The 13,102-nt window shown below is 44.9% G+C and overlaps 1 protein-coding gene across 1 annotated transcript; it reads right to left on the bottom strand.

Moving 5' to 3' along the window:
* Nucleotides 1-10,657: 10,657 nt before the first annotated feature.
* On the bottom strand, nucleotides 10,658-12,659 carry LOC109780882 (F-box/LRR-repeat protein At1g52650-like). Its single transcript, XM_020339475.1, has 2 exons — nucleotides 11,529-12,659; nucleotides 10,658-10,951 (listed from the first exon to the last, which is right to left on the bottom strand). Exons 1-2 carry the CDS (start codon nucleotides 12,657-12,659, stop codon nucleotides 10,658-10,660), a joined length of 1,425 nt encoding a protein of 474 aa, XP_020195064.1.
* Between the last annotated feature and the right edge of the window lie 443 nt (nucleotides 12,660-13,102).

Raw genomic sequence — 13,102 nt, 5'->3', positions numbered from 1 at the left:
TCATGCTCTGTTCCACTTAATATAGAGCAGCATTTTCCTTCAATAAAATTAAAGACTTTTTTTCTTTTGAGCTGGGTCTACTTCTTAGAGCATCTCCAACAGGCACGCAATCTTAGCAGCGCGCTAGAGAAAACACCGTTTTGTGCGCAGCCAAAGCGGACGCTCCAACAGACGCACAAAAAACGCGCGCGCGGTATAATGTGTTCAGCGCGCGGAGTAAAACTGCATCACATGCCGCTTATTTCGTGCGCCCGCTCCCGCGCGCTGGACATTCGAGCGCCTGCGACCAACCGCCAACCACCTCCCCGGCAGCCCCGCCTTCGACCCGCCCCGCGCCACCGCCGGTGAAATTCGACCGATGGAAGGCCGCGCCGACATCCCCCTCACCTCTCCCTACGCCCGTGACCCCTCCACCGCCGCCGCAAACCCTAGCGCGGGGGTTGAGCTTCGGCTTTGGCCCCGGCGGCCCTCCTCCAAGCGCCGTTCTCACACGCGGCCTTGTCATGCCGCCACGGACGACCTTGCAGGGTGGCGTCGTGCTGCTGCTCGCCGTGAAGCCACGGGCCGCCATCTCCAAGCGACGAAATGCGGCGACGGTGACGGCGGGGAAGGTGTCCCAGAAGAAGAAGAAGGCGGATGGCCCTTCTAGGAGGCCAAAGAAGAAGCTTGCAGGGCGTCTGGTCGTGCCTCCGCCGACTGAAGCGGCGGAGAGCTCGCAATTTGTTGTGCCGGCGGCCAATGCGCACAAGGTGTTTGATGAAATGCCCACAAGGTATGATTTCGGCCCCCCTTTTTTGTTGTTGTTTTTACATAAATGTATACATATGGGTAGCTTAGTTTTCTTCTACATAATTTGTAGTTTCAATGATGACACATATATGACAACTATGGGTGTTGGTTCCAACAATTCTCATTGGTGTCAAACCAATGAAGTGCATGAAGACGATCATGAGTTTGAGGTGGATGAGGATGGAGGGTATAGTCGATGCACCGAAAGAAAGAGCGGGCAACTACACCATGGAGGAAGACATTTTGCTATGCAATACATGGTTGCATGTGTTTATGGATGCCAACATTGGAGGGGACCAAAGTAGAGATGCATATTGGGACCGGATGAAGGAGCACATTGATTTACAAAACAAGACTGGAATTGACCGCACGGATAGAGCTCTTCGGTCCCGGTGGTCGACAATCAACAAAGATTGTCAGAGGTGGGCGGTGGCACTTAAGGCTGTTGACACGATAAATCCAAGTGGCACTAATGATAGAGATAGGGTAAGTGTAATTTCTTTATGTTCCTTCCAAGTTCACGCTTTTTTGTTGTTGTTTGAAATGCTAACTTGTCCTTTTGTTTGTAGCTCACTATTGCACGAAACTTATTTCAAGGAGAAGAGAAGAAGACCAAGAAAGGAAAGGTGAAGAAAGGGAGACCATTCGTGTTGGCCCATTGCTACAATGTGTTGAAGGATGAAGAGAAATGAAAGCCACGTGATGACAAAGAGGAGAGCAAGAAAAGCAAGGCAACTATTGATTTGGATGATGATGAGGAGGAGGAGGCATCAAGTGATGGCGGCAAGAAAAGCCCTACACGAATTTGTGGCACAAACTGGGACTAAAGGGGCTCGTGGGGCACAAACTGGTACTAAAGGGCTAATCTTTACTGTTACTAAATAATTATTTCAGTTTTTTGAATTTTGGTCAAATCTGGTCAAACTACTTATTTAAGAAATATTATTATTACTAAATTATTATTGTCTTTTAGAATAATAGTTTCAAACTCAAATGGTGAAACGTGTGACTTCATGCTCAAGCTAAACTCCTGAGGGTTAATAGGATTGACAGCTTGCTATTTCAGGAAAACAACAAGTGCAGACTTGGAAACTAGGGGGAATAGAACTCGGAATTTAAGCTTGCTCAGGCTGGAGTAGTGAGAGGATGGGTGACCGGCCGGGAAGTTAAGATGATTTGGAATGAGTGATCCACACTTGAGCAGTTATGAGGGGTGATTAGAGACTAAATCGTCAAATAATTCAGAAAATTGAAAATCAGAAAAAAATAAAAAATTCCAATTTTTTTTTAAAAAACCTACTAGTACCGGTTGGTGTTACCAACCGGTACTAAAGGTCTCCCCGACCCAGCACCAACCGGTACTAAAGGTCTCCCCGACCCAGCGCTGGCTCGTGCCACGTGGTGGCCCTTTAGTGGCGGTTCGTGCTGAACCGGTACTAAAGGGGGGGGGGCTTTAGGCCCCACACGTTAGTGTCGGTTACAGAACCAACACTAAAGGGCCTTACAAACCGGTGCTAAAGCCCGGTTCTGCGCTAGTGATTGTTGGAATGGGAAAAGTACTTGTTCTTCATGGACGCATCTACACTCGATGATAGATAAAAGGAGTACGTCAATCTTTTCCGTGAAGAAGTCTTGGTCCAAAAAAGTGCCATGGCCACGGGAGGCATGGGAGGCTTCGGAGGCATGGGTTGCTTCGGAGCTACCATGGGAGGCATGGGAGCACCGACGGGAGGCATGGGAGCACCTATGGGAGGCAAGGGTGGCTTCGGAGCAACCATGGGCGGTATGGGAGGCTTCAGAGCTACCATGGGAGACATGGGTGGCTTAGCAGCTACCATGGGCAGCATGGGAGGCACGAGCTTTGGCTCTCTCATGAGAGGCATGGGAGCACCTCCGGGTGACATGGGTGGACACATGTCTTTCGGTGTGCCTCACATACCTTCGCATGATGCCGTTGGAGATCTTGTGAACACCATTCGAGCTCCCAATGATGATGAGGCGCGCGACAATGAAGAGGAGGGGGAAGAATCGTCTTCGGATGAGGAAGAATCGGAGGAAGAAGAAGACGATGATGATGTGGCATGTTTGTGGATGTGCCATTTGTTCGTGTGAATTATTATGTGTCATAAATTTGGTTGGGTGATTTTAAACTATGCTGTGCAATTGAACTATGATATGTCTTTACTTTGCACATTTGTTTAATGTTTGAAACATCATCATATTGTCAAAATGGACATGTAAAATCATATTTGCAAGCGCCGGCTGCTCGCGCGAGCGCGCCTGCTGGAGCTGCTCACGTGGGTCATATTTTGCCGCGGCTGCTGGAGAAAGCTATTTCATTCGCGCCAAAAACCGTTATTTTGACGTTGTAAAATGGTTTTAGCGCGCCACGCGGTTGCGCGCCTGTTGAAGATGCTTTTATATACAACAAATAAAATTAAGTAGATCGACTTGTGTTGTTGGGGCTACACACTACGTACGTTCGATCCCCAAAATTTCCGCACCCCAAAACCTTTTCTCCTGATCAAGATCAATCGCAAATCCATGAATCTGGGATCGGGGCCTAGGGTCGACTCGCAGGCGTCGCCGCGATCTGCAGCTGGGGCAGACCGCATCAGCGCCCTCCCCGACGATCTGCTCCTCCTGGTCCTCGCACGCCTCCGCTGCGTCCGCACTGCCGCGCGCGCCAGCGTCCTCTCCAACCGGTGGAACGGACTCTGGACCCGCCTCCCGTCGTTCGTCTTCCGCGACGTCACCTTGCGCTCCCTCGAAGCGGTTCTCGGCCGCGTGGCCTCCGCCAACGCGGTGTCCCTCCTCGACATCCGCGTCCCCCAGCGAGACTGGTCGCCCGGCAGGGCGGCGCCGCGCGGTAGCGTCTCCTTGTTGCTGTGCGCCGCCGCACGGCTCTCCCCGGAGCAGCTCATCCTCGCCCTCCCGTGGGACGCGGCCGCGCCGCATGAGATGGTCGAGCTGCCGCGCTTCCAGCGCGCCACCTCCATCTTGCTCTCCGCGTGCTCTTTCGTGATCCTCCACGCGCCGGCCATGGACGAACTCTCGGCGCTTACAGCACTCATACTCTCCGGCTGCATCGGCGACGCCCTCGAAGACCTGGTCCCCCGCTGGCCGCGCCTGCGCGTGCTCAGGTTCTTGTCCGGCACAGTCGCCTTCTATGATCTATACTGGCATCACCCTCAACGCTATCACGGTCCGCTCGCCGTCGCTGCAGGAGCTCGTGCTCGAGGTGGAGAGCCAAACGAGCGTACGCGGCTTCATGGTCGCAGCACCCATGCTGGAGCAACTAACCGTGTCCGCCCGGGTGAGAGACGACCTCAGCGTCTCCGTACTGGCGCCAATATATGGCGATGTCTCATGGCACTGCCGTTACCGCAGCAAGTCCATGGGGATTGGAGGCTGGGCGCTTGAGAGAGTGAGCCTTGTGATGTCGCCGACGGCGAGACGACAAGCTCCAGTGCTGCAGATACAAGTTTTCAAGGTTTATTTGTCACCTCTTTAGTCCCTTGTATATACATTGACACCGAGTTTTATGATGGATGGAACTATTCGCTAGAATCTCTCTGCACTTGTGCAGCATAGGTACCTTTTCTCGGATTGGTTGTGGATGCAAGATAACTTAGCATATACACCAATATGTTATTCTTAGGACAAAGTGAATTGCCAAAAGTATTGCGGCTGCGAGCCTAATGACTGGACAGGCCAAACTATCACCTTGACGGAGATTGAAGAAGTGGAAATCGACGGTTTTCAAGGAGACAACTACGAGTTTGACTTCCTGGAACATCTATTAAGATGTGCGCCGATGCTTAAAAGAGTGATCCTAAAATGGTCAGGATGAGGACACGCGAAGTAACGCAAAAGTTCACGACTTCTCCATGGTGCATCCTTCTGTGGAATGCCACTATGTTGTATCTTCCGATCATGTATCTGTGGCTCCTAGCTAGCTTCTTGGAATTTTTTGTAGTTCCATCAAACTAAACATTTGTCGTATAATCTGTTGACCGCTCTTGTCATATAATACTACAAAATATAGTTTTGCATAATTGTACGCTACTGTGGAGCCCTAGCAATGCAGTTTTGTGTCCCTAAATTTTGGATAACACAGAGCTTTAGTCATTCCGTACTCTTTCCAATGCATTTGATTGTTGGACATTTCACCCAAAAATTCTCTCAAGTTTTATAGCAGTGCACTCTAGCATTATAGTAACAAGTATTTTGTACATCCAAAATGAGGAAATATTGACTATCATACACCACAACCACATTACATGAAGGTTGGTTGTGAACCTCACTGAATTTCGCCACCGATGATCCTACCGATAATGAATGATCCTTTACTTTGGTCAGGAAAGAAATGCCTATGATGCATGAAACCTCAACCTCCTAAGGTATGTTACCCAACATTTTCAGACTTGTGCACATGATGATATATGTTCACTCCAAATTTTCTTTTTGATACTAATTTGATCAGCCAATGTTAGGAATATATTGTTCCATCATGAGTTCCATTACAAACATGCAACCCACTTTGAAGACTGGCATGAAATTACAATAAACAGTTATATTCATATTTATCTATGTATATTACGAACAATTTATTCATCTGATCTTACAGTGTTCTGTTCTGGGTTATTACTTACTAACTGGAGTACCTCATGTGTTCCTAAAGTAAAGCTTACATGGAACAATTTATTTCAGAAAGTTTACCTTCTCCTATTATCTATATTCACATGAAGTTTAGCTTTTGTGTGGTAATTGTATGTAGTGTTAGCCTATAAGAACTTATTTCAATGAACCACATAGATTTCCCCAGCAAAAACTCATCTGCATTAGCATCCCCCTAGAAAGAAGAGAAATTACAATGGGTCTGAAGGATTTCAGTCATCCTTGCAATTTTATGACATGGAGCAGAATGGGGTAATAATTTTAGGAGATTGAGGAGCCGCAAACCCATCAACTGGATATAAGTAAAAAGAAAACAGGTTCAACATTTTTTATAGGCATATATATGATTTGTTGTGGCTGTGGATAGACATTATTTTGAATACTACCAAGGATAAGCTGGATTGCCGGAAAGTGCTATTTCGGTCAGAAAATAATACAAGTTGCCAGCTAATCTGTTTGTACCCTTCAGTAAGCAATCTGCAACTACAAGTGTTACTTTCACATTTCAGACTTGGTAGTGTGTGCATATTTTCTTCCTTCTGCACACTAGAAGGATGCAAAATCATCTTTTACCTATTTTAAAATAAAAATGTGCAGTATGATACTTCTACCATACATGGGATGCTATGTTGGAAGCAATGGTGTTTGCTAAGCTAGTGTCATGGTCATGTAGAAACATCACCTTCTAGACCAAAGGCGTGGTTTGCCTTTCAAGAACTATACAACAACTTTTGTATGCTCTTTTTTACAACAAAAAAAATATATAGTTGAGATTTCCTTGTGTAAGGTATCTGATATCCATCATGTATTCTCTTTGGCCGTGCTTATGCACTCGAAAAAATAGGGCCATGTAGAAGTTCACTCTTGATTTTAGTCTTCTTTTTTGAAAGAGTTTAACTATGTTGTTTATACAATCCTTGGAGCAAGAACAAACTCAACAAGGCAATCAAAAAAATTCAAAGATCGTGGAGTAGCACAGGACCTCAACTCAGCTCCTTGGGCATTTGAGGAGGTACCGATGTTTGAACGAACAACAAGGTCATGTCGAGGTGACATGAAGTCGCCTGTTGAATTTATGACGTTGTGCAATTGGATTAAAAAAGTGATAGCTGTATGCCGATTTGTGAGTTATCATGGTATCCTCGGTTTTGAACATCAGTTGTAAACATAATGATCTACCACCGGGGTTATTTATCCCTTACATGTTAGACCAAAATGTATAATTTTCTCATTAGACATGCATAACTTAGATATACCATCTTAATTTTCTCACTGGCCATATTTTCTTAAATATCTTACATTATTTTCTGACCATATTTTCTTAAATATCTTACATTATTTTCTCAAGATGGACAGACGTGGCAACACACACTTTCATGGTCTAGTACATCAGTACAATATGAGCAGGAGTAGGGTATTACCTCTATCGTGGGGGCTCGAACAATGGTAAATCTGATCTCCTCTTTCCCCTCCAATCTACTCACCTTGTCAGGATACCCTGTTGATGGACCTGCCAGCTTTTACTTCGAGTGAAATAAGTGAAATCAGTGAAATATGGTTTCTAATTTGAGTGAACCATTTTTTTAAACAAGTGAAACCATTGTTTTAAATGAGTGGGATCCATTTTCTATATTGACTTAATCAAGTGTTTTAAAATATGTGAATTCAGTGAAATAAGACGTGATCCAGGTTTTTTGTAATGCACGAAACCCTATTTTGGAACACATGAAATGGTTTTTTGAAATTACTGAAATGTGCTTTTTCAAATGGAATAAATGTTGCTTTTCAAAAGAGTGAAATTATACGCTTTCCAATAAGTGACATAACATTTTATGGTTGAAGTGAAATAGGTGCTTTGAACTAAGTGAAATATGTTTTTTAGTTTGAGTGAATCATTTTTTTTAAATGAGTGAAACCATTTTTTTCAGAAGAGTGGAATCAGTTTTTGTGTATAGAATAAATCAAGTGTTTTGAGATATGTGAAATCAGTGAAAAATTTGTTCTGAAATAAGTAAAATTAGTCTTTTCAAATACATGAACCAGCAGGTGTTTTTGTAATGAGTGAAACCCTTTTTGGAAACATATGAAAATAATTTTTTTCAAATGAGCGCAATGTGCCTTTTCAAATGAGTGAAATACTGTTTTTGAAACGAGTGAAATTACATTCTTTTGATTGACTGGCATCACATTTTATGGGTTGAATGAAATCGTTGCCTTGAAATAAGTGAAATCGGTGAAATATGTTTTAAAATTTCAGTGAATCATTTCTTCATACGAGTGAAAGCAATTTTGAAACGAGTGGAATCCATTTTTCTATATTGACTTAATCAAGTGTTTCGAAATACATGAATCAGCAAAATATCTGTTCTCAAATAGGGGAAATCATTTTTTTAAATACGTGAACTACTTGTTTTTGTAATGAGTCTAAACCCTATTTTTGAAAGATATGCAAGATGTTTCTCAAATGACTGAAATGTCCTTTTTCAAATGATTGAAATACTGCTTTTGAAATGAGCAAAATTATATTCTTTGAAATGAGTGAAACAGTAAATTTAAAACAAGGTTAAATGTGTCGTTGATCTATCTTGTTTTGAAAATCTTCTTGCTATGAATTGTAATATATATATTTTAAACACACATCTGGTTCAAAAGATATCGATCATCCCAATTTTTACTATGAAATGAAATAGAAGTCCTTTGCATGGGAGAAAGAGAATACTCTATAATGAATGTCATTGCGCTGGACACTAATGGATCCACTTCTGTATTAACCGATGTGTATGCTTTTGTATTCTAAAAAGTACTCCCTCCGTCACATAATATAAGAGCGTTTTTTACACTACACTAGTGTAAAAAACGCTCTTATATTGTGGGACAGAGGGAGTAGTAACTAACACACAATAACTCAAGGCAAGATAACCACATCTCAAAGCAAAGCAAAGATGAACGAACGGTGCAGGATATGCCGCTACCTAGCGGTTCCGCTAAATTTTCCGCTTTGCAGCCTCCTGCTTCTCCACCGGTTCCGTCGGTGGGGGTGTGTGGAGAGGCCTCGATATACCGACGGGAGCCATAGTTTCCTCCTCTTGGGGCATTAGACTCCGTCCGATGGTGGTGTGACGATAGTTTCATTATCGGCATGAAATAAAGTCTCCCCGCCTTATCCTTGTTTCGGTGATACTTCCTCGGATCACCGGGAGGCGTGTGGACGATGGTGTGTCCTCAAATCTCGTTCTTCGGGTTTGGCGTTTCTTTCTACAGGTTTGTCTCGCCTGCACTGTCCCGCTATGCTGAGTACATGGATGTATGTGTTGGTCCTCTGGCTTGAGTTCCAACCGATGAAGGTTGGCTAGTCTCGGCCTTCTCCGAGAGCGTGTGAGGCTTGTGTACCACGACTTGTTTTCTTTTCTGGGATGGCTATTTGCGACGCAGATCACGACCGCCAGCATTTTCTGGTCTATATCAACGATTTTCAGCCGCTACTTCTACAAGCTCCTTCTTTTAAAGTTTTCTTCGCTGAGACGGAAGCCTAAAGGCAGCAACGGCCTTTGCACATGCACCACTTGTGGATCCAGAAGAAGAGTACTTCAGCGCACAAAGGATTTGGATGTATTTTTCATTTTCTGTAAGGTTTAAGGGTTTGTGCTACTTAATATATGGCCTTTGGTCTTTTGCCCAAAAAACAGCCGTCCTCCAATTCAAATATTTTTTATCGATGAAAATATTAGGAAATATAAAAAAATTCACACTAGATAAACATTAATACAATACACCGAACAATTAATGAAATTAACCATAATTAGTTAATTCTATGTCGACAATGCTACATTTTTTCTTTTAGATTAGTTCATTACAAGAATATGATTTTTTTTCTTTAATCTGTATGCCAAAATTTTAAAATCGTCACAGTGTTAGTTAATTCTCAGTCAACTGGGAGACAGGGATACCCCATTTTCATTAATCAAGGATGAAGATTCGGGGTCGGCAATTTTTTTTACGACTATTGAATGTGAGATTCAACCTAGGCAATATTCCTTTTTTATGTTTCATTGGTTCCTTTTTGTTTATGCTTTTGTTTGCTAATTTTTTGACTTGTATATGATAAAATCTACTTCATACAAGCCCTTTTCATGATCATGAATGGATTTTATTTTCTTTCTTTGTTACTCCCTCTGTAAATTGATATAAGAGGCTTGACACTATCATGGACTCTAAAAACAAATTTAAAGAGGGAATACCTTGGTTTGTTTTGAACTTCTGTTTCCTTTTTACACTAGCATGTGACAAATTCTGCCCAACGGAATGAAAATGCAGTCCTCAAGAGTTCTAAAAGAGGTAAAATCAACAAGAATCCGCCATCTAGCATAAGAACTATATGCATGTATAATCACGCTTGATCTATGTCATCTTCCCACATTTGCAAGGCTCCAACAACATGAGTTTAATAACGTTTTCGCGGAACCTAAATTCCCATTGCATCACTACCTAGGGAGGCATAGATACAGAACTAGAAGATATAACATAGTGGCATTCCACCGAAGGATGCCCTAATTAAGGAAAACTCACTGAATTTTTGCTTCACTTGGCACGCCCTCACCCGAGTGCTTCAGAATCACATTGATAAGCATTGGTGCACATCACAATAGATATTCCAGGAAGTCAAACTCACGCTTGTCTCCTTGAAAACCGGGCAATATTTTTTATGTGAGCTTCAACCCAGGCAATATATGTTTCATTGGTTCCTTTTTAGTTTATGCTTTTGTTGGTTAATTTTTGACTTGTATAGGATGAAATCTACTTCATACAAGTCCTTTTCATGATCATGAATGGATGCCTTGTGGTCGGGGCAAAATAATTTGTTTGATTTTTTCTTTCTCTATTACTCCCTCTATAACTTAATATAAGACGGCTTTGACACTGTCATGGACTCTAAAACAAATTTAAAGAGGGAATACCTTGGTTTGGTTTACACTAGCATGTGACAAATTCTGCCCAACGGGATGAAAATGCAGTTCTCAAAAGTTCTAAAAGAGGTAAAATCAACAAGAAGCCACCATATAGCATAATAACTAGGATATATGCATGTATAATCAAGCTTGATATATGTCATCTTTCCACATTTGCAGTGCTCCAACAACTTGAGTTTAATAACGTTTCCGCGGAACCTAAATTCTCATCGCATCGCTACCTATGCAGCCATAGATACAGAAGCAGAAGATATAACATAGTGCCATTCCATGGAAGGATGCGCTAAGGAGAGCTCGTGAATTTGTGCTTCACTTGGCACGCCCTCGCCCGAGTGCTTGAGAATCACATTGATAAGCATTGGTGCACATCTCAATATATGTTCCAGGAAGTCAAACTCACGCTTGTCTCCTTGGAAACCATCGATTTCCACTTGTTCAAGCTTCGTCAAGGAAACAATTTGGCTTCTCCAATGGGCTGGCTCGCAGCCACAATATTCTTGACATTTCTCTTTGTCCTAAGAATAACAATTAATATAAAAGCAAGAATTACTATATACACAATGAGAAAATAACTGATATGCTGAACAAGGGCTACTAGTATATATATGATACATGTTTTTTTTTTGAATTGTTTGGATTGCTTACCACATGTTTCATGTGGTATATGATACATGTTATTGTTAAAGAAGAAGAGTCTTTGTACGTAGCAATGCATCACATAGAGAATTATAATTAATTAATCACAAACCTACCGTGGATCGGGGCACGGCAACCTTGAGCGTACGTATGGTAGTACAAATCGTATGCATCCTGAGGAAGTAAAACGTTACTGCTCCATAAACATGGCCCAAAGGTGCAAGGTGCAGCTCCAAGTCCAAGACAGATAAGTGCACCGCAACCTGCATCCGTAGATGTTTCTCTAATTCACGAGAAAAATCATTTTGCGCCCAAAATACACGCCGGTAATAATATGGTTTCTGCATATTTGAGCAAACAATTCCATCATAAATCCTTTTGAACTTCGGGTTGGGACTTGGGAACTTGGGATTCTTAAGAAGTACTAGAGTATACTCCTGTGAGTGACGAACTGACCTTGATTGCACCAATGCGCAGCACCGGAAGTTGTGGTCCGTCTGCCACCGCCGCCCTCGTCGTTATTGACAGCAAGCTCACCGTCTCGAGTGTCCAGTCAGGGAGCTCCTTGAACCCGCCGTTGTAATGGCAGCGCCACAAAATATTGCTTGCCATCGGCGCCAAGACAGAGACGCTGGTGGGGCCCGCGACGTGGGAGGACATGATTAGTCGCTCGAGCATGGGTGCTGCTAAGTTTATCTTGCGTATCCATGTCCAACGATCGGTGTCCTCAATGACGAGCTCTCGCAGCGACAACGAACGCACCGTGATATCCAGTAGGAAGCCGCCGGGTAGGGTGTACCTGAGCACGCGCAGGCGTGGGCAACGGAGGACCAGGTCCTCGAGGGCGGAGTAGGCCGCAGAGGCGCAGCCTGAGAGCACCAGCGTTGTGAGCGCGGGGAATAATTCACCGGTAGCCGGCGGCCAGACGGCGACGGAGGAGTAGAGCGAGATGGAGGTGGCGCGCTCGAAGCACGGCAGCTCGACACTTTTAAAGAAATCCTCGCCCGATGGGATGGCGAGAATGAGCTGCTCCGGCGAGAGCCGCGCCGCGGTGCGCAGCAGAGAGGCGAGGCTGACGCGGGGCTCCCCCGCGCGGACCGAGAAGGGTCGATTCGGGGGGCAGATAACAAGACGGGACACCGTGGAGGTGGAGTCAGAGGAGACCACGCCGGCGAGCACCGGTTCGACGGAGGGGAAGGGGATGTTGTGGAAGACGAGCGTGGGGAGGCGGGTCCAGAGGCCACGCCAACGGCGGGATAGGACACTGGCGCGGGCGGCGGTGCGGACGCAGCTGAGGCGGTCGAGGACCAGGAGGAGCAGGTCGTCAGGGAGGTCGCTGATGCGGTCCACGCCGCCTGGACCGCTAGATCGCGGCGACGGCACCGGCGAGCCGAAGAGACTTCCGGGCCGCAGCAGGGACAGCGAGTCAGACTTGGAGGTGAACACGGGCTCGAAGATGCTGGCCACTAGCTGGGAGGAACGGGCGCGTGCGCTGCGGCCTGATCGTTCACCACCACTGGAGAGGGTGCTGATGCGGTCCAGTCCGCCGGCCGATCGAGGCGGTGCTGGCGATAGGCGCAGCTCCATCGATCTATCTCGTGCGATAGGGTATTCGGGCTTGCAACAACGTGGGTCAATATAAGTTTTTGAAGCTTGGGTCAATATAAGTCGGATACATCATACACGGATTGGTGTACGTTCGGCAACAACGTGGGTCAATATAAGTCGGATACTCAGATTGGTGTACGTTCGGCCTCTCACTACAGGAAAAACTCACATAGTATCGTTGCGTAAGCCGAGTGCTGAAACACGGGTTTACGGCTTATGTGCACTTAAACCGAGTATGTCCACAAGGACACACGACACGATGAACAGAGTGCACTCGGCTTACCTACGTGTACACCGTGAACATAGCGGTCCGGCACTTGGCTTAAACAACGAACGGCGGCGTACACTCAGGTAAGCCGAAGTTGCCTCGGAGAAGCACTCGGCTTACAGTGCAACTCAGGGCAAAGTGTACCTGCCACGTG

Source organism: Aegilops tauschii, chromosome 7, assembly GCF_002575655.3.
Source record: "Aegilops tauschii subsp. strangulata cultivar AL8/78 chromosome 7, Aet v6.0, whole genome shotgun sequence".
Classification (NCBI taxonomy): Eukaryota; Viridiplantae; Streptophyta; class Magnoliopsida; order Poales; family Poaceae; genus Aegilops; species Aegilops tauschii.
The sequence above is the reverse complement of the archived record's forward strand: the minus strand, read 5'-3'. Positions and strand labels throughout refer to the sequence as shown.